Source organism: Pollachius pollachius (assembly GCF_949987615.1).
Source record: "Pollachius pollachius genome assembly, chromosome: 10".
In the NCBI taxonomy this organism is placed as follows: Eukaryota; Metazoa; Chordata; class Actinopteri; order Gadiformes; family Gadidae; genus Pollachius; species Pollachius pollachius.
The window spans coordinates 6,576,862-6,600,826 of record NC_136943.1 but is presented as its reverse complement, the minus strand read 5'-3'; the positions used below and the strand labels follow the sequence as shown (position 1 = coordinate 6,600,826).

The 23,965-nt window shown below is 43.7% G+C and overlaps 4 protein-coding genes across 6 annotated transcripts in view; 2 read left to right on the top strand and 2 right to left on the bottom strand.

The window, feature by feature from the left end:
* Positions 1–168: 168 nt before the first annotated feature.
* On the bottom strand, positions 169–1,893 carry pin4 (protein (peptidylprolyl cis/trans isomerase) NIMA-interacting, 4 (parvulin)). The gene is made up of 4 exons (XM_079745542.1): positions 1,762–1,893; positions 1,505–1,575; positions 985–1,104; positions 169–535 (listed from the first exon to the last, which is right to left on the bottom strand). Exons 1-4 carry the CDS (start codon positions 1,832–1,834, stop codon positions 377–379), a joined length of 423 nt encoding a protein of 140 aa, XP_079601668.1. The 5' UTR covers positions 1,835–1,893; the 3' UTR covers positions 169–376.
* Positions 1,894–2,688: 795 nt separating this feature from the next.
* On the top strand, positions 2,689–10,702 carry slc30a9 (solute carrier family 30 member 9). The gene is made up of 19 exons (XM_079745191.1): positions 2,689–2,770; positions 3,207–3,353; positions 3,500–3,667; positions 3,954–3,977; positions 4,064–4,111; positions 4,249–4,348; positions 4,858–4,950; positions 5,101–5,183; positions 5,313–5,371; positions 5,733–5,800; positions 6,441–6,599; positions 6,724–6,859; positions 7,083–7,122; positions 7,227–7,298; positions 7,521–7,628; positions 7,983–8,148; positions 8,385–8,514; positions 8,905–9,018; positions 9,281–10,702. Exons 2-19 carry the CDS (start codon positions 3,248–3,250, stop codon positions 9,323–9,325), a joined length of 1,719 nt encoding a protein of 572 aa, XP_079601317.1. The 5' UTR covers positions 2,689–2,770; positions 3,207–3,247; the 3' UTR covers positions 9,326–10,702.
* A 2,209-nt stretch (positions 10,703–12,911) lies between these two features.
* On the bottom strand, positions 12,912–15,072 carry grxcr1a (glutaredoxin and cysteine rich domain containing 1 a; the record flags this gene model as incomplete). The annotated part of the gene is made up of 4 exons (XM_079745394.1): positions 12,912–13,091; positions 13,579–13,644; positions 13,749–13,988; positions 14,662–15,072. The coding sequence occupies 4 exons, from the start codon at positions 15,070–15,072 to the stop codon at positions 12,912–12,914; spliced, it is 897 nt and encodes a 298-aa protein (XP_079601520.1).
* Positions 15,073–20,644: 5,572 nt separating this feature from the next.
* The window catches only part of atp8a1 (ATPase phospholipid transporting 8A1), a 104,007-nt gene continuing 100,686 nt past the window's right edge, over positions 20,645–23,965 (top strand). For all 3 annotated transcript variants that reach the window (XM_079744612.1, XM_079744610.1, XM_079744611.1), the window contains exon 1: positions 20,645–20,973. In XM_079744612.1, the coding sequence (XP_079600738.1) occupies positions 20,925–20,973 (49 nt within the window). In that variant the 5' untranslated portion in view covers positions 20,645–20,924. The remainder of the gene's footprint in view (positions 20,974–23,965) is intronic.

The following is a 23,965-nucleotide window of genomic DNA, read 5'->3' as shown; positions in this document are numbered from 1 at the left end:
TTCACACCACTGCTTGAATCTTTCTGATCACAATAAACTGGCACCCTGACAAATCTGAAACTCTCTCCAAAAAGTACAGAGACAGGTTTACACAGAACAGAGCCGTATCGAATTGTGTGGTACATTCTTACATAACAAAAATTACTTTTGGTTAGAAATGTTTATTCAATTTCTTGCATATCATTTTTGTTAACAGTGAAGAGAAACTCTCTCCCAAAAAAAGAGTTTTGTTTGAAATCTACTCCCATTGGAGAATGTTTTTGTTAAACATTCTCAAACTAGCAGATGGCTCACCTGCATAGCAGCAGGTGTACCTAAAACATCAAATCACACAAAGATCACTCATAGTTAGATCACAGTGTTTGAGCTCCAAAATTCACTTTTTTCCTTCCACCATAATTATATGGTAGCCATGTTTGGTCTTTATTGGGGGATCTGTGTAGACTGGTTTATCCGTCGTACTGTTAGCCAAGGCAAATGCTGCATCCTGAAAGGGTCCAACCATTGATCCTCGCGTCATCCAACCCAAATCCCCCTGTTCAAACAAAAACAAATATTTGCTTTGTACATATTCAATCATCAATAAAATTAATTATTAATAAATGTTTAAAATATATTTGTTGTTGCTGTATTAATGGCTTTCATCCCCACCAAATTAGACGATTCTTTAATCCAAATTAAACATTTAAATAGCTCTAACAGAACATGTTCTGAATATCACAATGCCGATTTGGGTTATGAACCATTGTCGTCTCTCGTGGCTTAAAGTTAACAATATAATTGGTCAAAATGATATTCACTATATGGCCATTGTTTACTATCATGGTACGCTCACTTACACTAAATGCAATTCGTTTTCGGAAGTCATTTTTACAAATGATATTGGTGACAGATGTTTAAGATGATTTGATCACCCAGAACGGTATTTCCTTTAAGAAGATTGAGAGGGTAAATGTGTTTTTTGTCAATAATGCATGATCTTACTCCTTGTCTGGCTTTGTCTTCACTATATTGTGTAGCTACTTCGTTGAATCGAACACCAGCCTTTAACTTTTCCATGGCCTCCATGCATTTCCCATGTTTTTCACATAAGATATGCCGGACCTAGGGAAATATGCATGTTAAAAAAAAGATAACCTCATTAGCTTGAAGTGATGGGCAACAGCAAACCACGGCATACTAGTCAGGCCTGAAAGTAACATTAGTGACTGTTCGACCATCTTCAGGAAATAATTGATTGTATCATGACAATAATAGTTGTGCAGGGCCAAAATTGGCACAAGGAGTGATGAAGCTTTTAGAAAGGCCAGGATCGCACTCACATATTATGCGTACAAATAAACACACTAAAATTCCTGGCTGTCGACTGCTGAAGACAGCAAATAGAAAGGGATCACAGTTAATTATTATCTGAACACTGTTTTATGCTGGAGCTTCGTAAGAAGCTCCTTGATGGATTTTCTTCCTATGATATTTGTTTACAGAATGGCCATATCGTGGTTACCTTCACAGCAGTACCACCCTTCGGTGCCTTTTCGTTTTTGTCTGTATCTCCACTTCCCGAGGCAGCAGGGGCTGTGAATAATAAGGCATATTCAATGAACTAATGTTTAATCAGCGTGACTATTTCATTCATTCTGAAGCACATAAGACACATCATGTTTGCATTCGCAAGCTGTTCGGTATGCTATCCAATTCACCATGAACATCAATGATGTGATCTCACAAAAGTTCAAACCAAACGGGGACTTGTTTGCCTACCTTTACCCCCCTTACCACCTTTCCCCTCCTTCCCACCTTTCCCCTCCTTCCCACCTTTCCCCTTTGGTGGCATTATCTAGCAACGTGGTTTATTTTACAATACATACAACGAAGTAAGCGCGTTACTATGAGCTCTTTGAATACTGTGGTAAACATGCGCTACGGAGTTCCTGTCAAGTGGAGCGCATGCGCATGCGCACGCGCATACTAAACACAACAAAACAACTCCATTTGAAACAGCAATTTTAGTATTACGGTCTGTTCAATCAACATCATTGTTTTTTAATTTATGTTATCTTCGATGACTCTCAAAACATTTGGCTCGATGTTTTGCAAAACGAGCATTTCACTTTTAGCTTCATGTGACATAATTGTCTACCGCTGCTCCCTTGTGGTGGTCCCCTGGACCAGTATAGGTCCCTCTACTTTTGAACCACAATTTAACTCACCTCATAGATCTTCCAAGCAACAGTTTGTCACTCAAAGACACGCAGACACGCACGCACACGCGCGAGCGCGCGTGTACACTGCAGGTACACACGAATTCGTAATAATACGTGGCCTATATTAGTTGATTCAATGATTCATTGATCAACATTCATCGTAAATGAATGATTTAAAAATCACGCTCGTCTCTGTTAACGGTGATTACGGGATGAGACAAAATTAATAAAAACGCACATACAACATTACTGCTTCAATTGATACAATTATATCTTTCTATTGTATTCCTTCATACTAAATCACTCGAGGTTTCGTGCGAAGGGAAATAAAGGTTTAAATTGTTCAATGAAATGACCTTGCTGTACATTATATTTATTGTGCTATCGCGATACCATGTAACATATGACTCTGTTGTTTTAATGACGCTTCTCCAAGTTCTCGCAGTGGTTGTCACTTGTAATTGTTTTTCAGTGCACTGACGTCCACGCACAGTGGCGCTGCTATCACTTTTGCCAGTACTTCAGAATGGGCTCGGATTATGCGGAACAAACACTTCCATAAGAAGGTGAGCATCTGGAATTACTCAAGTCCAAACTGAACCTACAGCCATGAGGTTGAGCTATCTTTAGACTAACTATATATGATCGTCAGCTTCTACGACTGGCGAATATGATCCAATTGTGCTAGCTAACTTTCTGGATCTGTAGCTAAGCTAGCAGGCTAGGGTTAGCAGCCGTATGTTCTGGCCAGTAGCCGGCAAATATTATGATGTGTTTCTTCAAGGAAACTTTCTCAATCCTATGATAGTCAAACGGTTAACTTTTGAATCATTGTACGTATTTATTGACACGTTTTCATGTTGACAAGTGACATACTTGATGGTATCCCTCTTCAGTGGACTGGGAGATCATTCTGCAAGGGTTCTGTGACGTTGTAGGTTAACAGTTACCTTGGTTGTCTCTTTACTTGGCTATTAACTGCTCAGTGTGTTTTCCTTTCAGACAACCCCCGCACCACTCTACCAACCCCCGCAGGAGCGAGGATGATCCCGATCCTGGTAAAGCGACCATGGTATGTTTTCTGCAGGGTCTCTTTGCAGCACAGAGCGTCTCTGTCACACCGATTACCGAGGACTCCGCAGCTGGCTGGTGGGGCTCTATATGAATTAATCCGCATCTAACGTTAGTCTATACACTTGTCATTCATTCACCATGTTACTAGTCTCTAACCTGTGTGGCTGGCAACGCTACCCATGGACAACACAGGGTCGTTTTAACTTTTATCGCCTCAACAGGTTGGCACGGGGGAGGCCTGCCCAACGTATGGTTTCGCCTGCCAGACTGGCGTGTAGCATCTCCATGTCTAGGCCAGCTACACTACTACTGTACCTCTGGTGACAGTAAGGATGGGCCTCCTAAACAAGTGTCGGTTAATGTTCCAAGCACAGAGAAGGTGCTGTCTGGTAAGACCTTGCTTTTTATAAACAATACTTAACAGTTTGGTCATAAGTGTGTGTAACAATTTGATATGATTGCTCTATAATATGGTAATTGTATTTCTTATTATAAGGTCTTACAAACAACGTATTTACTTAACCTTTAAGTTACATGCAGATCAGACAGTGATCAGTCAACTAAAGACTGCTCTGTTGGTCATTTCTCTCAAAACCTTATTGAGGAATATATTGCATCTATAAAAGAATGTCACTCGTTCTTGACTGCTGACATATTTTTTCTTATGCCCATCAGCCCCAACAGCAGCAACCACCCCTGGTGAGTTTGCCTTTTATCATGTGGATTTTACATTTATTTATTGGTTTGAATTAAATGTATGAATTATATTTGTTTTCCTTCTTCAGGTGCAACACTCCTGGGGTTGACTAAAACGGAGACGATACAGGTCAAAGGTAAGGTTGAACACTAGATAAAGTTTTTTTTTATCCTCAACATTAGGGGGGTTCAGTAGTTGCAGTCTGACTCGACTGATGTCTGAGTGAAATTCATGCAGCAATGCACTAAGAAATATGATCCTGTTGGTGTGCAGTACGAGCTGTCCTGAAAAAACGCGAGTATGGATCCAAATACACGCAGAACAACTTCATCACAGCAGTGAGAGCCATGAATGAATTCTGTCTCAAGCCCAGGTTAGTCCTGTTGACCAATACCTTCAAAGTCTTTCATTCAATAAAACACACACTTATCATGAATTTATTAATTAATCACATGGCATCAACCATAAAGCATTAAAACTGTTCGTAAACGCTATTCCTTGCTTGAGATATTGCTGTACAATTCCCTGTCTTAGATTTTGTGTATTCAGTGCGCTGAATTTGACTCCCAACAGGAACTGGTGGCATACTGAAGCTATGATACGGTTTTGACTTAGTTAATGGGTAAACTCGCCGCAGTGAATAACTAAATAGCATTGTATCGGCGCGCTGCTCTAACGCGGCCATTGATGCTGTTCTTCAAGAGCAAATTAACCCAATTAAACCTGGTAATTAGTCTTGTATGATCGTAAACATCTATGTCACGATCAAGGGACAGCGGCAGCGACGTGTTTACTTTGAATCTCAGTGTTTGAATTCCAGCTGAAACAGAGGGTTAACTTTCTCTTTTAATTTAGTGCATTTATTTTCGTTTTCTCCTATAGTGACCTTGAGCAGTTGCGGAAGATTAGGAGGCGGAGCCCACACGATGACACAGAGGCTTTTACGGTCTTCCTGCGCTCTGATGTCGAAGCGAAGTAAGTAGACACACTCCTCATTGTAGTCACATCTCCCTTTGTAATGCTCAACCCACCTATTTCCTCAACTCATCATTCTAGCTCAGACCACAATGCTTACCGTTCTAACACATGTATGTTATTAACATTACATTTGATTGTTTTTCTCAGAGCACTCGATGTATGGGGAAGTCCTGAAGCTCTGGCCAGAGAGAGGAAACTCAGGAAAGTGGTTGAGCAGGAATACCAAGAAAGTAGGTGTCTCCCTGTCAACTGTCAACTGAAGGACAAATTATTAATCCATTTCTACATTCTTTACATACTTTTTCTATGTCTCCACCTTGAATTACATAGACCTTTACAATGATACTTGTTTCTTGCAGATATTTATCGAAATCAGCAGTTGCTGAAAGAATATAAAGACTTCTGGGGAAACACCAAGGTGAGCGCATAGATGTTGCCAACCACGTTTCAATTGATCTCCCCCCACATCGGATCACTAGTAAATCCCAGAACCAACTTGTTTTGATTGTCTCGTCATGGTTCCCAGAGAGCTTCCATGGTGTCCACCCAACCTTTTCCCCCCATTGTGTCTTGCTTGGACAGTCTGTCTATCTACATGACAATAGCCTACTGTTTTCCAGTACTGCTCTTCACTATACAGCACTGCGCTTTACCAGCATGTTCACTTGCATGTTTTTCTAGCATTCTCCGGCAATACAGAATGACACAACATTGATGTTAATTTCCAATATGCAACCTTTTAAACGCTTGCTTTTTCTTCTTCTTTCTTTTAAATATAGCCTAGATCAAACGTGAGGGCCACGTTTCTACAAGGTCCAGGGAAAGTGGTTATGGTCGCTATTTGCATGTAAGTTGTTATGTCCATGGGTGCGTTTTCCATATAAAATCTAAGAAAATGGTGTGTGTTTATAGTGAGAAACAGTATTCTATTGTCCCATTTGTCTAATCAAGAGTACCGAAGGCTGAAGTAATATCCCCATGCCAGTGACAATAAAACAAAATGAGCAGACTCCTAACATAAACTAAAATAGTAGGCTTAATGGAAGGGTTAGGGTTCAAGAATGTGTAGGACGGATCTCACATGATGAGTGTTCGTGGCTGCTTAGATTAGGATGATTGAGTTAGGAAGCATGTGCAGTCACGTGTTTGACTGCACATGTCTAGTTGATGTCTAATGCAAGACATCAAGTAGACACAGACTTGACAGACCAAAATCTCAAGATTTATTCAAGCCTGGAGCATTGAAATAGTTGTACTATGACCACATTTTGCTTCATAAAATGTTGAACAAATGAGCAATCCTGGTAGACAGATTAAAGGGTTTCAATCTGCCTACTCGTGAATATGCAAGTTTTAATTAACTAGTGTATATTCAAGTTGTGCAGCAAGAGCCTTAACAGCACAAAAGTACACAGTTTCCAGGTAACCTGACCCCGCTTGGTAGGGCTCTACAAACTATCCCATTCAAACATGTCTCTTGTCCACAGCAATGGGCTGAACTTCTTCTTCAAGCTCCTGGCGTGGGTGTACACTGGGTCTGCCAGCATGTTCTCTGAAGCCATACACTCCTTGGCCGACACCTGCAACCAGGCCCTGCTGGCCCTGGGGATCAGCCAGTCTGTCCGTAACCCTGACGCCGTGCATCCGTAGGTTCAAACATACTTTCATTAGGAGAAACGCGTCTTAGTCCGAGGGGGGCTACTCTCTGATCCTTCAATTAGGTCAGATACTCAAAAGAAAACTTGTGTGTGTGTGTGTTCCCGTCTTTAGGTATGGCTTCTCCAACATGCGGTACATTGCCTCCCTCATCAGTGGAGTGGGCATCTTCATGATGGGAGCCGGTCTCTCCTGGTACCACGGCATCATGGGACTGCTTCACCCACAGCAAATGGAGTCCCTCTTGTGGGTGAGTGGCTCTGTTGTCCTCATGTCTCTACCACGGCAAGATGGCAGTTATGTTCTTCATCCCCGATGTCGAGAGCCTAACCTGTCACATCTTTGTGCAAGATGCCCTTACCTGCTTATGATTCAATCAGTCTCAATTCATAGGTTTGTTTTCGATAAAAGAGTCTTCTAAATGTATTAATATAGGATGTTCATATTAATGAATCCTTACTTCTGTCTTAAAGGCCTACTGTATCTTGGCTGGCTCATTGGTCTCCGAAGGAGGTAAGGTTTCATAGTGAATCTAGCATTTCTCCCCATATCTTTTTAAGCTATTTCGTTTATACTCACCCAACTGTTGTGTCATTAACCCTAACCCTATTTTTCAGCTACACTACTCGTTGCAATCAATGAAATAAAGAAGAGTGCCCGTGAACATGGAATCTCATTTTATGAATACGGTACACATTTTTTATATCAACAATTGATGTTGGTGCTCTGGTCATTTCTCATGTGGGAAGGCTTATTCCTTACTACACATAGCATAATATTCATGTGTTTTAATATTTATTAAGCCATAAACAGCTTTGTGAAGTTCTGCAGAATTTTTAGTTAGAGACCAGAAGCTCACTCTGGTGTGTGTGTGTGTGTGTGTGTGTGGTGTGTGGTGTGTGTGTGTACAGTGATGCAGAGTCGAGACCCCAGCACTAACGTGGTGCTGCTGGAGGATGCTGCTGCTGTTCTGGGGGTCATTATGGCCGCAAGCTGCATGGGGCTCACCTCCCTCACGGGTACGTCAAGGCACTCTCCGGCCTGAAGACCAATCGGCTGTTTACTGTGTCTTTCTGAATAGTTGACTTAAGCACACGGACGCAAGTTTCAGTTGATATTTTTGTAGTGCACCCTGAAAACTAAATGAAGTCCCATTGTGTAACAGAGGGCACAGGGGAGCGTGATTTTACAGGGCCTGTATTTTCCGCTCGCTTTGTATAGAACAAAAGTATTTTCTCGTAAATTCTTGAACATTATTTTGCATCCGTCCCGACAGAAATCTTAAAACTGCATCTTAAGCAGCCTCTATGAGATGGTTATTACAAAATATGTTATTATTTAATTTAAGTCATTTCCACTTCATAACCCACCAGGTAATCCCTACTACGACAGCCTGGGGTCCCTTGGGGTGGGTACCCTGCTGGGGGCCGTCTCAGCCTTCCTCATCTACACCAACACGGAGGCCCTGATTGGACGCTCCATACAGGCTGAGCACGTGCAGAAACTCACAGAGTTCTTGGAGAACGACCCGGCTGTCAGGTAGACACAAGCACGTACACGTACACACACATAGGTACACACACACACACGTACACACACACACAGAAATGTACGTCCATAAACAATGACTGTGTTGTGTGGTGGGCCTTTATAACTTTCACCTTCAGTACCCAAAATAGAAAAATGTGTGTGTGTTGTTCAAAGTGACAGGAGCGGCTGTCGCTTTGTTAAGGTTGAATCTTATTACAGGATCTTGTGGTTGTTCTGCTCCCCAGGGCCATCCACGACGTGAAGGCCACCGACCTGGGCCTGAGCAAGGTGCGCTTCAAGGCGGAGGTAGACTTTGACGGGAGGGTGGTGACGCGGTCCTACCTGGAGAAGCAGGACATCGATCAGATTCTCAACGTACGTCAGCGTCCCACCTACTTTCCATGCATGTATTTATTGTTAACTTTTTCATGTGGTTAATGGACTCGTTGTCCATTAACCACATGCAAATACATATTGCAACACATACGCAAACAACAACAAAAACTAAAGGCAATGATACCAGTGTTTCCACATGGGTGACTGGTATTGCACAGTACTAAGTCCAGGATTTGACAAAAGCATAATAATGATATTACAAGAACCATTCAAACTGCCAATAAATTTGCACATATTTATGTATACACATTATATCTATTATAAAAAAAAATATCCAACCTTCATGCATATGGATATTGGCACCTGTTTCAGAGCGCCTGTGTTTCCATGTGAGCCTACGGTTTACATTGGTCTGTTGGGTGTCTGCAGGAAATCCAGCTGGTGAAGACCTCGGAAGACCTGGAGAACTTCATGCTGAAGCACGGGGAGAACATCATCGACACCCTGGGGGCGGAGGTGGACCGCTTGGAGAAGGAGCTCAAGGTGCAGAACCGGACCTCCATTTTACACTTTCATTCACCCTAATTGCCCCTTTTTAGCCTTATTATGGCCAAGCAGGCAGGGACATGTTTCCCATTAGCTCTCCACTCAGCTTTGAATAGCTCATAGAATTTTTAAGTAAGTAATTCAGCTTTTTGGAAAGGGGAAGACCCAATAACGTTGACCCAATGTAACTATCATCACAAATGTGCTTTAATAAATACTTATAGTGATTTTTGGCCTAATTCATCGTGCTCCCATGCAGCAACGTAACCCGGAGGTTCGCCACGTGGACTTGGAGATCCTGTAACGTCAAGTGGAGCTCCGCTAAAGGAACGGCCTTCACCGAGGCCACGTCCCCCTGCTGTTGGAACATGGGAGAGGAGGAGCCGACGAGGGGCAGGGCCATTCCCCTTGCCACCCCACAAATCTGCCACCCTTTTTTCCTGCCATTGACCCTTACAGCTTAGCCTCCCTCAGCTTACCCCTCACCCAGCCTTACTGTAGTGTAGTGCTATGGTCAGTCAACAGTCCTTGGAAAGTGTGGTGTGTGTGTACGTCCAACTTTGCCATCGGTTAGTGGTACTTGATCATGCAGATGTGCTTGGGGTGTTCTCCTGTCTGTGTGTGTGCGTATGTGGAACCAGTCTTAACCAGTCTTTTCCTTGACATTTCCATCTTTTCGACTTCTCGTAGAGCTGTTTCACGTTTGTATCGCGACGTGTGTTCCCGTTCCGACATGAATGTGTTTGAATTGGGTTGAAGGTTTGACATTTTTAAACTGCAAATAACATTAGTGCTTCTTTTTCTTTAATAATATACATGTTGTATACATAGGTAAGGCTACTGTAGGTTTATTATTAGTACAAAGGAACAATTGTGATTAACCATATATATGAGACTAATGACCATTATATTACTTTATAGTCAATGTATTGAGTGGATGAACCGCAACACAGAATCTGGTACGCAAATTATTTCAGAACCCATGAGAAGCACTTAAGATCACTCTCACATTTCTAAGAGCCTCATACTAAGGAAGACACACTTGAAAAAGGATAATGAAAAATAATGCAAATGTGAAATCATGTCCATACTTTGGACCTATAGCAAAAATCTCTAAATGCTTGTTAACAAGATATTATTCACCAACTCCCCCCTCCCCATTTCTGCTTGCTTATGCATCTTCTGGAAGACTAACCGCTGCTGCAGCATAGGCATCCAAGGCAAGGGTTGGCAGGCTGTCATTGTATGACTCGATTGTATTGTTCCAAAGAGATCCACTGGATGGCCCTCTTCCAGACGGAGCCAACGCAATGACGCCCAGTTTCACCTGTAAATAAGGGTCCGCTACAGTTTATATTTTATCTATGATTTAATTTGGAGGGAGGTGTGTGGTGGTGTACATTATGGACATAGGTTAACCGATGGACAATAAAATATATTTTGACTTGCCGAACCCGACATCCGATGTACGTTGAGTCTGACATTAATTGTCTGCACTGAGTCACAGACAGGTCTTTGGCGAATGCAGTGGGTGATGATCTGTGAATGAGGCTTGTTTCAACAGCCCACGCTGCAGACCAAGAGCTGGTTAGACACGTGGTTATACAGATATAACCACCTGTCAATATATTTTCAGATGTTAACTGATTACGTAATATTTCCCCAATGTTGGACCATGTAATGCTGAAGTTCTTTGAACACATTTCAGTTAATTTATTAAAATGATTTGCTTTGATTCTTTCCTTGTGGGGGTTCTTTTTTTTTAATATACAATATTTATTTAACAGGTGCAAAGGGAGATGACGCCTTGCTTAATTTATGGGAAAGCATTCGGGAGGGGGCTAATTTCTAATTCCAAATTGATAAAATCATAAATCATTTCAAGGTCATCAAATGCTGATTTAATTCAATAGTCAATGTAAACATTTATAAAGAAGTACCAGTGCAGTTAGTATGGCTGTATGGTGATGTGCGGGCAGGGATGCTGTGAGGCAAAGCCCGTTAGATGGAGCCCTTGTAGGGTGGAGGAGGCGAGGAGCGGAGTAGCCTACGCTGACGTCAATAAAAAAAAAAAGCAGTCATTTTTAACCAGTCTGCGCATTGACCGACCGTTGATAACATTGCGCACAGACAACATCGCTGCTGGAACATACCTAATCTCATCGAACCACCGTAGAATTTCAACCGGACACCGGAGCACGGAGAGATAAAAAGGAACCCCGTCGTTTGCAGGTTTTAACCATTAAATGTTGTCTACCATTTGGGTGTTGCCGCACATCTTGGTGTCATGTCTCGTCATACCATTCCCAAGTCAATTGTGCCCGTGCCACTGCCCATTTTTCGTTTTCCTCCATGTCTTTCCCCCGTCTCCAGGTCATGCATTGTGCCGTTGAGGATCAACATGCTCCCGGTGTAAATAACCGTGTAGCGTCCTCTCAGGGCTTCAAAAAATGGGAGAATGACCGACCACAGTATCTATCTACATCATGTTCTGTAGGCTAACCGTCTTTCCATTGCGATTCGTGGTTTAATTTTTAGAAATCTCTCGTATCGATCTTAATACGTTTACGTAGCATTTTTTTTTTTTTAAAGGGGGGAATTTGTACATGCAAATATATATTCGGTATACGCTTCCCCGTTTAACCCCAGTTGGGGGAGCAGCAGCAGTGGTCCACCATGGTTTGAATATCTCCCACATATCACAAGGCCACGATGGCTACCAACAATCAACACTCCCCCACCCACCCTCACCCATCCTCACCTCCACCCATCAACAGCGATTGCGCCTGCGAATTGGCATGGGACTTTGACACTCAGGACCTTTTGCATACATAGCCTAGATACGCATGACGTCGTCTTAATTTCTGGTCGTTGTTTCAATCACAGGTGCGGGTGGGCTGACGTCTGCAAGAACAACCGACCGAGGCAACGCTTGATGGAGGAGTGAAAGCTCGATGGCGGACATGTCTTTTGCTCTACGCTTTTAGCCTCTTTACAGTGCTGCCTTGTCGAGTTGTTCAAGCAGCATTGTACAGGGCTATGACAGCGTCGAGCGCCCTCTCCCCTCGGGCCCACTGCCCCTGACCCCTTGGATGGAGGTCAACCAATTGAAATACCTATTAATGATTAATTGTATGATTAACCTTTTTTTATCAGTGTGCTGATTACAAGGGGGAAAATTAGTTAGATGTATAAAAATGTATGTGTAAGAAGCTATGCGTGAAAGGTCCACATGTGCATATAACGTTTGTAAACAGTGCATACTTGGCACAGGGCATTCTTAGACTGCCAGAGATATTTTCTTTGTCTCTTTTGTCTCTAGTATTCTCTTGAATGTTTTAACCGCCTTAAGCAGGCGGTCACTTAGAGGCCCAGTTCAGTGATTTGACCAGACTGCAAACTGAGCTGCTTACTTTCACTGTCCTGTCAGTCTGCACAGCCAGTTCTGTTTCTTAGTGCTGTCCGGGGAAGGATTATTGATGAAGGAATGCTTAATGAGGAATCTCCACTCTAATTATCTAACAAGATCAAGTTCACAAGTACTCATGTATTTGTGAGTATTTGGTTACTAGACTAGTTCTGCATTTGGTTATTTTCTGCAGAGAACTAATCATCTGTGAAGGGCTTTGTTCTCAATGGATCTATGTGATCTTTGATATGTATGTCGTAAAAAATGAAAAAAAATAAAAATATCCTGATTGAAGAACTTAAGCATTTGAACATTCATTTATCATTGAGAGGAATAGAAATAGAAAAATAGAAAAAATGAAGAGAGATCCCAATTTTTTTTTTTTTTACAAAACATATTATTGAAAACGGTTTTTACGAACGTTTGTGTGCAGCAGTTATGTGCGTTCCATTGCAAGGTTCTTGGTCGGGCCTTTGTGTCCTCATTTGCTGCAGCTGGGACAAGGCTGGAGCCCATTCTCATTGCAGGAAGTGCACTTGAGGGCTTTGAAGGAGTCCGTGAAGCAATTGCGGAACACAGACATTTTGCTGCCATGGCACATCGGGCACGGGATGAAGGCGAAGCCTCCACAGCTCTGGCATGGGTGGTGGTGCTGGACCCTCTGGAGGGCAAACAGACGCAGAGGAGCGGAAATTCAAGGGTTCTCCAACGTGAAATATCTGTACGTTTAGATGATCTCTTATCCAATAAATGTTGTATGAATCTAAGTGTGATGGTGTGATATAAATAGGATTCGGATGAATTTTTTATTTGAGAGATAGGCCTACACATGAGGAAATTCATACCGAGGAATTGTGTTTCAAAATAAATGTAACCGTTTGGTATCAATTTGCACCCTAAAATCGGTGTAAAATTCATTGTGTGTGCATATATTGTGACCAGTTAAAGTTGATGTGTGAACTGCAGGGTGTAGCAATATACATTTGAACATTTCTATTCCATTAGTGGTAAAGACTAAACGGACAAACAAGTGAGTAGGCCTAGATCATTTTGACATTAGTAATGACATGATGCCAGGATACATCAGAAATTACACAACAGAATAAGGTTATTAAATGATGGCACAATTCAACATGATTAACGCCTACCTCAATTTTTGTCAAGAGGTCTTGAAGTTCTCCTGATTCATTCATGTCTAGTATCTTCTCAGCACCCTGCAACATACATGTAAATATATTGTCAATAGTGATTGGGTTCACACAACGTCTGTCTACAGGAGCCTAAAAGCCTCCCAGGTCAGAAGAGGGGGGGGGCGTACCCCAAGGTAGTGTCCATCGACGAACACGACCGGGAGTGAGGGGGGCTCCCCCACACGCTTGCATCTCTCCTCCAGGTCTTTGCCGTAGTCAATATCCAGGGCGATGTTCTTCTCAAGGAACTTCACGCTGTGGTTCTGGAAGATCTTCCGGACCAACTCGCATCTCTCGAAGGTAGTCCTCACCACGCGGAAGCTTGTGGTGTAGATCACGATCCGCCCAAACTCGAGCAATAGCTGGGGCTGTGTGAAGGCCTCAAAAAACTCAATCAAATAATGTTGATCATCTTTAAAAATCCAATCTCTTTGACTCTCTCTAATGCACCAGCACAGGGTCATTTTAGAAAATACAAATTTTACCTACTAAAAGGATAATAAACAAGTGTAAGTAGTGCATTTTTTGATATGCTATGCTATCACAAACAATTAAATACTTTAATAGTTGCAATTACAACTGTAAATATAACTTTAACTTTCATTTTGCTACTGCACTTGGATCACTTTTCAGTCTGATTTCTTTGCAAGACCATAACAGAAGACCCTCAAGGAGAAACCGTACTTCTACAACAGCGTGTTAATATCGACTTTGCTGTTTCCAGTCCAGCCCCTTTACATTTGTAGGCCTATTCGCACACATTGACCCAAGAGCGCCTAACCGGAGATACTAGAAAGCAAAGACTTCATTAACCTGATTAGTTCCTCCTGAATCACCTTACTCAAATGCGTCATCAATCTTTAATTTCCCTGTGACCTTGTACTCTTTTGTTCGCCCCTATTTGCATACATGTGGCTACCTGCTACTTTCCTTGGGTCGAGGAGAAAACGTTGACAAGACAACTTCCATTCAGAGAAAACAGTGACCTCATCATTTCACATATACACATATACATTGCTCTTTCACGCCAAACATACTTACACAAATGGATTCGGACAGATTCTCAAACAAGACTTGACCCGCGCTCACTTTGTCCTTAACCCCCCTCACGGTTCCGTTCTTACTGACTATATTGACCCTCTTGGTTGTGAACACGCGGTCCTTACGCGCCCCGGCGTGCAATAGCAGGTCGTCCGGCTCGCTCTCGCTTTCGTCCACCTCGGAGCCCAGAGAGCTGTACAGAGAGCCGTACGTGCTCGTGTCCCCGCTGGTGGACGGGGTGCTGGCCCGGTCTGCATCGGAGCCGCTTGTGCAGTCTGAATCCAGAGAGTCGGAGGGGCCGTCGTCCTTGAATATCTCTTTCAGAACCCGCCCGCTGTTCCCCGAAGCCACGCGGAAACGAACCCGCTTCTGGGGCTTCTCCCCGGCCGCCGTGATCGCAGTCTCCTCCATCGAGAGGCCGGGTCCAGGTTATTACATGGCTCCGAGCTCTCCTGCCTCTCATTCGCAGCCAAATGTAGAGCTTAGACACACTATTTCTTGCCCATGGATTACTTTCCCGGTGCTTAATCCTCACAGTTTGAAGTCTGCTAAGAATGGCCGTGAGTCTAAGCTGCCCGCACAGAGTTACCGGTTGAATAATAAATGCCATTTCTGCCATGGTTACCAAAGAAAGCCAACCTTAGGTAAACTGATCCTGTGCGGCTTGTGTATTATTCATGAGTTTTTACACAGGTTTCTCTATAGGCTTGACAGAAGAACTTTAATGGGCCTAACATGGGTTAAAAGAACACGTAAACAAACATTTTGCTTAACAGGATATTCAAGCAGGCCCATAACTGATAATGATTCCCTCTGTGTGTATCGTATGTATGTATGTATGTATATATGTATATATATATGTGTGTGTGTGTGTGTGTGTGTGTGTGTGTCTGTATGTGTGTGTCTTTGTTTGAGTGTATCAATCTGTCTATAACTGACAGTCCTCAAGCTAATTATAGAGATAGCGATAGATCTTCAGACAATGACGCCATTGAAAACACACACTACACGAAGTCTGCGGTCATACTCTACAGTTCACGGACGGATGGAGGGAGGGAGGGATGGCAGGAGGTGGGATGGAGGGAGGAGGGAAGGAGGGAGGATGGGAGGGACCAACAGAAGGAAGGTGTTAACTGGGTGTCCCAACAACAAAAGCAGTGGCAGCAGAAGGGAACCAGACCATAGGAAGCGATAGAGGCAGCAACAGCAGCAGAAACAGTCTTTTATACAACAGCACATCTAGTACCCTGTCAGGGCTGATGAAGGGTCACTCGGGAAATGTGACACGTCAGCCAACGCGGCGGTGACAACACCGCTCCTTCTGAGTGGCATTGTTGCCCCTTTAGGGATGCCGCCACCTGCCATCCCCTCGGCCTGTTCCCTTAACCGTTCTGCCTCGTGCCGACAGACCCACCACAGAGTCACGAGTGCGATGGTGGTGGTCAAATGTGTCAGGCTAAGGTTTCCTGGCATGTGGTGGTCCAATGTGTCAAACTAAGGTTTCCTGGCATTCCCCCTGGGAAGGCCCGGCTGCTATGAACTTGGCTAAGGTGCTGGGTCCCATTGATGGGCATGGACACCCTCCAGAAGTCCATCTACATCCACACCATTATCGAGAGCCCACACAAAAGTAATTACTGCTATATGTTAATGCAATTCTCGGGTCTCAGGATCAAGACTTTTTGTTTTGTTGTGTATTTGCCCATGAACATTTATATCCAGCTTTAGATGGGAGAGAGGTGACACATTTTGTGTCATTGGGCTCATATCATTTGATATTATGACTCATTTATTTGTGTTGTATTACCTAATGTAGAGATAACACCAAATACCAGGATTCGTTGCAAATTTCACCCAGGCGTCATGACTTTGAATCATATTACATCATTTTCATGAGTTTGTTTATGCTGAGCGGGTTTTTCCAAATTGACAGCATTTCTCTGTGCATATCTGCACAATCGACAGCAACCGGGAGTCTCCTACGTTTAACATTCAACACAAGGCCCATCTCCTTCCTTGTTTGTTGAAACACCAGGTCTCTTGTTTTATCTCCCTTAAACACACCAGAGAGCAGAGTCACTGGTGGGGAGGGGGGGTGTCTATGTAGTGTAACGCCACGCCTGTCCTACCTCTGCACCAATAGAGGAGCTAATGTGGTTTTGTAGTGTACCTCGGCTGCCGTTAAATACCAACCATTTTAATAGATAATGGCCCAGTTGGCGCTTTTCGATTTCCCCTCTGTACCATAACTCCCCCCCCCCCCGCCACACAAACACACACACACACACGCACGCACGCGCGCGCGCACACACACACACACACACACGCACGTACACACGCACACACACACACAAACACATATACGCATATATATGTTTACTAGTAACAAAAAATATACACTGTCATTGCATATATGTAAATTATTTTTTGGTACGTATAGCCGACATTTTTTATTCTTAAGTCAAAGTGTAACTGTAGTTGCATTCCTATTTTCCTTATAGAGCATTTCTCCAAACAGACAGTCTAAATAGAGATGGTCTACACACGGGTAGCTGTCTAGGGTGCAAACACCCATTACATGAATAGTAGAATATTTCCCTTCAAGCAATGGGTCCACCTTGACTACAGACCCGCATCCACAAGGGGGCAGACAATTGCAATCGAATTAAAATCGAGTCAGCTCTCGCTGGCTGCCCCGCCCCATCCCCTCACCCTCGGCTACTCCTTCGAGGGCCAGGGAGACGAGCAGAGCAGGGCGTCCGTACGCATCCCTGCAACCATAGAACTCAGCCTTCCACCGCTGGAGCTAAGATCATTCTCCTTTAATGACCAAATCATTGCAGCCCAGTGAACAGCGCTAAAGGGAGGGAGTGATCCATTGACACAAAGGTGGAGGGGGTGGATGGGATGCAGAGGGTGCAGCCATAGATGTATTTTTCGTTTTTAACTAGAATTGTGCATTGGCTCCCTGCTGTGAAGTATAATAGAGGGCTTGCCAATGGCTGCAATACCTTGCAGAATGTAAGTTGTTGGGGTCAGGGTCAGGGACAATGGAGAGACAGTAGCAAAAATAAAGACATGTAACGCAATTGTTTGTTTTATGAGCAACAAAGCAGTGACTGTACCGTGCAAACCATAGCCTGTTTGTACATATTGTAATCAATATCGTCCATTCCCTCCACAGGCAGGCTACATAAAATCACATGGGTTCTGGTAGTTAACAGTAAGACTCAATCATCAACGAGCTACAGTGGGACCAAATTAGGTCTGGGGTGAGAGCCAACCAGGCAATCCTATTGTGGCCTGAATACATCGCCACCGGCCTGCCTGCCTGAGCCCTGGGTCTACGACCATAACGTCACAGGCTCATGTGACGTTCATATCAGAGGGCTGACAGAAATGCAGAAAATATACATTTATGCTGATTCAATAGCCAAGCTAAATATTCAAAAGTCTCTGTTGTAAAATACGCAAACACAAATTCAATTCCAAGCTATTATTAAACACCTTTATTACAACTGACTCATGACAAGCGGCCTATTACTGCTAAATAAGTTACCAAAAGCATTCACATACTATCTATTCACTTATACCTTGTTTAATTATGCTTAAGACAACATACTGTGGTAAGAATATTTCTCCCATTGTACACATGGCCCTGCACCAAATGCCTTTTGGTACTCTCTCAGATCCAAACATCTACTTATTGAATTGAGGGCGCGTTAGAGCTTTGTTTAATTAGATGACAGGTATCTTATATTCAAAGTAAGTAGAAAAACGAAGAGAAAACAAAGAAGATGCAACGTTATTTTAGTTAACGTACATAATACATTGATTGTGTAACATATTTTCCCCACCTTTGGGGCCCGGGGTTTTGACCGGGATGGGGATTTGGCGCGAGGCGTTATTCCGACTAATTTGTTCTGAAACACAAAAACCCTGTGCCCATAATCGAAGAGGCAGGCTTCGTCTGACTGTTGCCTAGCAACCACAGGAGGCACAGACCCAGATCCTCTCTCTGCCGTTCTGATGTTGAATTAGGTGCAGCGGCAGGGAGAAAGGAAATCTTTGGAAAAGAAAGGATCCACCCTGAGCAGAGGATAGCATGAAGACATCGTCAAATAGGGATGTTATCTCTCTGAACATCTAGAATATTCTGTATTCCATTTAGGATTAGACGGGGTAGCTGGGTAGACGGGGTAATACCTCTATTCAACAGTTATATACACAAATCAGTATACCAGTAGTTACAATTCTCCTCAGTCTGCTAGGGGGCTGACGTTGAAACACAGAAATGGCTTCAGTCAAGTACATGTAAAGAGACAACCTAACAGTGGTATAGGGAATATGCACAACATGGTTCATAGGTTTACAACTGGCCTTTGTTCGGCAGCCCTTACAAAGAGGAAAACATAGCAACACATACACACACACACACACACACACACACACACACACACACACACACACACACACACACACACACACACACACACACCCACACACACACACACACACACACACACACACACACACGGTAAGTAAATGTCAGGAGCTGAAGTTCACTCAGGCGACTGCAGGGGTGATGCTGCTGTACACATGCAGCCTCTGGTGTGATACGGATTCCTCCCAGCTGCAGTAAAAAGCCGATCCCTTCAGATATTGTAGTGTAAGTCAGAGCTTCTTCCATACTTGTATTTGCATGTGGTAAACAGTTTGGTTTACAGGTAGGGTGCAGACCAGAATATATCAACAGCCACCTATCTAGGATTATGCAAACAGGTTTATTACATATCGATCAAGCAGGGTTTTAAGGACGTGGTAGCACACAATACATCGCCCTGGCTCATGGGGTCAGACCTAACTTCAAACCAGCCTTCCGTTGAAATAAGAATGAAAAAGTAATTATAACACTACGATGAAATAATGAATTCAACTGCTGCTTATTCAAAAGCTGGGCAGTATTTGATATGCAACTGAAATGAAAACCGAAACTATATCTGCTTTTACCCTCCAGGCTGTCCTCCCTGAAATGACCCATCAAGACACATTCTTCATGTAGAAGCGTCTGCATTTTCCTCCAAGCATAAATTAATTAAGAAGAAATAGGCCGTGTGGTTAAAATGACCCACGTGATTAAAATGGTAATTCAATTGCAGTCTTGGAAACGTCAACAAAGAGGGAACTGAGTTGAGGGGTAAATTCGCCTAGTATTAGTAATAGTAGGTCTACTCCAGCTATTCCTAAACTGTAAAATAGAACAAACCTTACATTATTGTAAATAGTTTAGGTAAATTAACAGCTGGGCTAATCTATACCATAGGCCTATTTGTGTCATGATGAGTTTTGATAGTAGGCCAAGGCCTATATATAGATAGCCAGATTAACGCCTGTAGGACATAAGGGATTCACATTTGTTGTTTTGTAATTTATGACACCCCTTGCACCGTGCAGCATGGAAACAAGTGATAGGCATTGTACGTGCAACCCCGTTATTTATGACATGGGGTTAAGATAAATACCACAATCTACTTAATAAGTGCAAATAATAAAAGTGCATTTTTGCCGCGAGTCATTTTGTACTTTAACTGATTGTGTAACTGAATGGCCTTATGCATTGGAGATCATTATAGATAATAGGTCTAGACGCACACAAACTAGTTTGCTCGTTTCCTCAAAGCTGACGACTGCAGTGAGCAACCCCATAGGATTCACCGAATAACAATATATTGAGCCAATCAATATCTACTCCCATCAAGTTCAACAGAAAACACCCGATATTTTTCGAGCTCGACGTCTGTCCTCCCTCAATTTCGCCAAAATAGTCAACTTCAAATCTATATTTTCCTTTACATTTATCATATTCGTATGAAGTAATACGACCGGCGCCCCCCTACCACGCAGATGGTACAGTCCATATTGTAAAGCGGCAGCGTCCCCCCCCTCGTCGCACTGGAAACCTGTGTTCCTCTCTGTTATTTCAACCACGTCTCTGCTCTCATACTCTCTGTGTACAGAGGGATGCGGGGGAATCCGTGAAGTCGTGAGGGCTGCGGTGGGTTTCAAGGCGATGAACGTTCACGATCCTCAGCTCAATTGGAGGGAAGACGCAGCGCTACCGCTGTCCGCATGAGAGAGCTTACTTAGTCACGTTAATGTCGGTTCTATCATTCCTAGACGAGTAGAAAAGAAGACCCGGGGAGAGTGTCATAAGCCGCGTTTGACAGGTGCCCGTCGGCTCCGCTACCGGTCGGGCAGACGAGATGCCGCCCGTTCAAAGGACGATGTCGGACCTCCGGTCCCGTGCCGAGGGTGAGTACACGCCGCCGTGCAGGTGTAGGGAGCCGTAGGATAATAAGACAGTGCTGGATGTGGTCCGCTGTGCCACTGTAAGGCGGGCAGCTCTATGGGAAACTACCCGGTAACTTGCTAGCTAGCGCTCTGACTATTAAGCTACCAACTTCATAGCCCACCCATCACCTTGTGCCACCGCAGGCCTGATCCTGTCGTCAGGTTTGAGACAGGCTCGGCTTGATGAACCGCCTCGTCGGCCGTGAGGGAGGAAAAAACTACTATACTATACGATAGATTCTTATTCGACACTGTAGTCCTGGATGAGTATGGTTGTAACTGTTAAATATCGTTAACTTTCCTTTTCACCACGGTGGTCTCCATTAGAGAAAAGGGGGATGCGAGCGCATTGGTCAACTTGACTGAAGACACAAATGCATGCATGTTTACTTAGCAAGAATGACCCCACATGTTGCTTGTTTAACTGAGCTGCAGTGCAGCTATTACTACTACGACCCACTCCCCAATTGTATGGTTGCTTCTTACTTGAATTCGTTGCAGAGAGCTTGCTTTCAGCAAAGCAGTAAGTCATACAGTTTTCATTAGTTTGTGTACAGCTGAGAGCTCTAAAATAAACCCTTTTACATTTACTTTCCATCAGCTGTATAGCTATTTACGTAATGGTAACCTGGCTGCAGCACTGAGGGGCTTCAGGTTGTGATGCGTGAATATTGCATTCTGTTGTGTATTTATTGGTGAAATTATCAATAATTCAGTTTCAGCATATATTCCTGAGAAGGCTATTGTCTATTGCTGCTGCTGCTGCTGCAGTCAAAAGAGCTAACACATAAATTATGCAGCACTTTATGCTGATTCCCTCCGAACAGCCTACCATGACAGACAATTTTGCTAAGAAAGGGCATTCTTCCTCAGTAGGACTAGCTGTGAAATGCAATCCTTCTCTCCTTACCTCCTCCACCCATTTTTCTCTCCCCATTAAAGCGTATCCCTAGATGTAGCGATCACTGGGTTATTTTAGGCTTGGAGGTCTACCAAGTGCCCCAGCATTCTAATGTTGGCAACCTCCAATCACTCACTGCATTGTTAACCATGTTACCTGATAGCACCCACATTCCCGGATCCACCCCGTAGCGGCCTACATGCCCCCGTCTCCCCTGGGTTTTATTATTTAATCACCCCAGAACATCGGCCGTAGCGTCCATCCAGAAAGGGCAGCCCTCTGCCAGGCTTACCAACTAATCCACCCATGGCCTGTCCATCATTCTCCTCTGAGTCACACTTCCCAGACCCGTCCAACACGTGTCAGAGCGCTGGCCTCGCCTCTTTGTCTCGATCTGTTGCCACAACAGGTTTGATCCAAGACACATGGGGGTTCTGTGGCACGGTGATACGGCCGCTGTCAGTGTGCAGGTGTTCATTCAATTTTAATTTGTTTGTTTTTTTGTATTCACTGAGAGCCCGAAGAGGGGGGGGGGGGGGGCAGCTTAGTTTATTATTTATTATGTCTTTGTGAGCGTTGCATTGTTCAGAAGCTCCAGCGATGAGCGGTATGATAATGGGTTTGCAGAAAACAAAAAGGATTACAATCCTGTTTGGGCTGTCTGATGTTTTTTTTGAAGATGCAAAAGAGAATCGTCCGACCGTCGAGGTACCAGCTCTGAAAGTGAGACCCGTTCAGTGGCGAGACAGTGCCTTACCTCGTACATTAGTGGAGCTCAGAGGGCGGCTCGGGACATGAGGGTGGATGGGGGATGTGGATGAGGGAGGGTGAGCCAGTGAATGCCAACATCAAGGATTTCAACCTGATGCAGGCTGCCTGACTGCTACAGAGAAGGCAGTGGAGGCGATACGAACCAGTAGAAACAAGCTAAAAATGTGCCTTTTGCAAGTCAATCTTTCGTATGACAGAATACTATTTATTTAGCTACATTATTTATCATCATCCTGTAAAATGCTAATTAAAGCTAACCCTTATCAGTGGGCTTATCTCACTTCTTCTTATTCTTCCAAGAATACATGCATGTGACAGTGAAGAATCAGTTCCTGCTCAGCCGTGGCTTTATGACTATCACCAGCGGCTAAGCCTGCGTGTGAGTGGTGCTCACAACCCAGGGAGAGGAGGAGGCCGCTCCCTCCTGAGTGGCTGCTCCAGAGCTGCCCGTGTGCCCAGCGGATCACTGACTGATAATAACGCTGCACAAAAGCCCAACACGCTACTAAATCCCCTGTCTGGGGGGGGGGGGTGGTGGTGTCCTACCAAGGCCCCTGCAGCCTTCCTGTTCTGTTTCCCGTCTTCCACGGCTGTAGGACATCTCCCGGCCCCCGCCAACATTTTCCACTTTCCCATCCTGCCCTCCGTCGCTAACCTGCAGCGGTGTAATGTGCGCGTCTTCACACACTGGGTTCTCCCCGTCGTGTCGGGTTCTGCTCTTCGGGCTACGAGGCAGTGCAGCAGTAGAGGCAGGTGGCTGTGTGGTGGCGGGTTTCTGAATGTCTCTCTTGCAGGCATGATGAACACATGTAGGCTAAAATAACAGGGCATTTCCGATTATTTTTGGAGTAAATGCTAGGTCTCTGAGATTCAAATTTTTTTATTGGTTGACTGTCAGATATTGATGATTATATATGGTGATGAGCAGAGAACCGGTTTATCAAAATGGTCTTCTGACCAAGACTTTTGTACCTACCAGGCATACCGAAACACCATAAGGTGGTAATTTATTGATTTTATTTGATTGTAAAATAAATAAGCATTTATTACTTGTTTGTCATCTTGATAAACAATATCTAGGCTGCAGACGTGTAACATAATTTATTATAATTAGATAGATCTATGTAACGTCTAAATTAGTTATGATGTAGGTTTATAATAATATGACAGAATAGAGATCTTTTGAAATTGAATGAGAAATGATCTCCTGTAGCTGTGGTGGATAGAAAGCCGATACAACAAGCCCAAGCAGGCTGCCTCTCTATGCAGATGATTACAGCT

What these genes read in the sequence shown, in the direction of transcription:
- pin4 (XM_079745542.1), bottom strand. Translation starts at nt 1,834, where the DNA reads ATGCCACCAAAGGGGAAAGGTGGGAAGGAGGGGAAAGGTGGGAAGGAG. An exon ending in AGGTGGTAAGGGGGGTAAAG is followed by an intron (nt 1,576 to 1,761) that starts GTAGGCAAACAA and finishes TATTATTCACAG; the next exon opens with CCCCTGCTGCCTCGGGAAGT. An exon ending in AAGACAAAGCCAGACAAGGA is followed by an intron (nt 536 to 984) that starts GTAAGATCATGC and finishes TTGTTTGAACAG; the next exon opens with GGGGATTTGGGTTGGATGAC.
- slc30a9 (XM_079745191.1), top strand. Translation starts at nt 3,248, where the DNA reads ATGATCCCGATCCTGGTAAAGCGACCATGGTATGTTTTCTGCAGGGTC. An exon ending in AACCCTGACGCCGTGCATCC is followed by an intron (nt 6,600 to 6,723) that starts GTAGGTTCAAAC and finishes TCCCGTCTTTAG; the next exon opens with GTATGGCTTCTCCAACATGC. An exon ending in CTCATTGGTCTCCGAAGGAG is followed by an intron (nt 7,123 to 7,226) that starts GTAAGGTTTCAT and finishes CCTATTTTTCAG; the next exon opens with CTACACTACTCGTTGCAATC.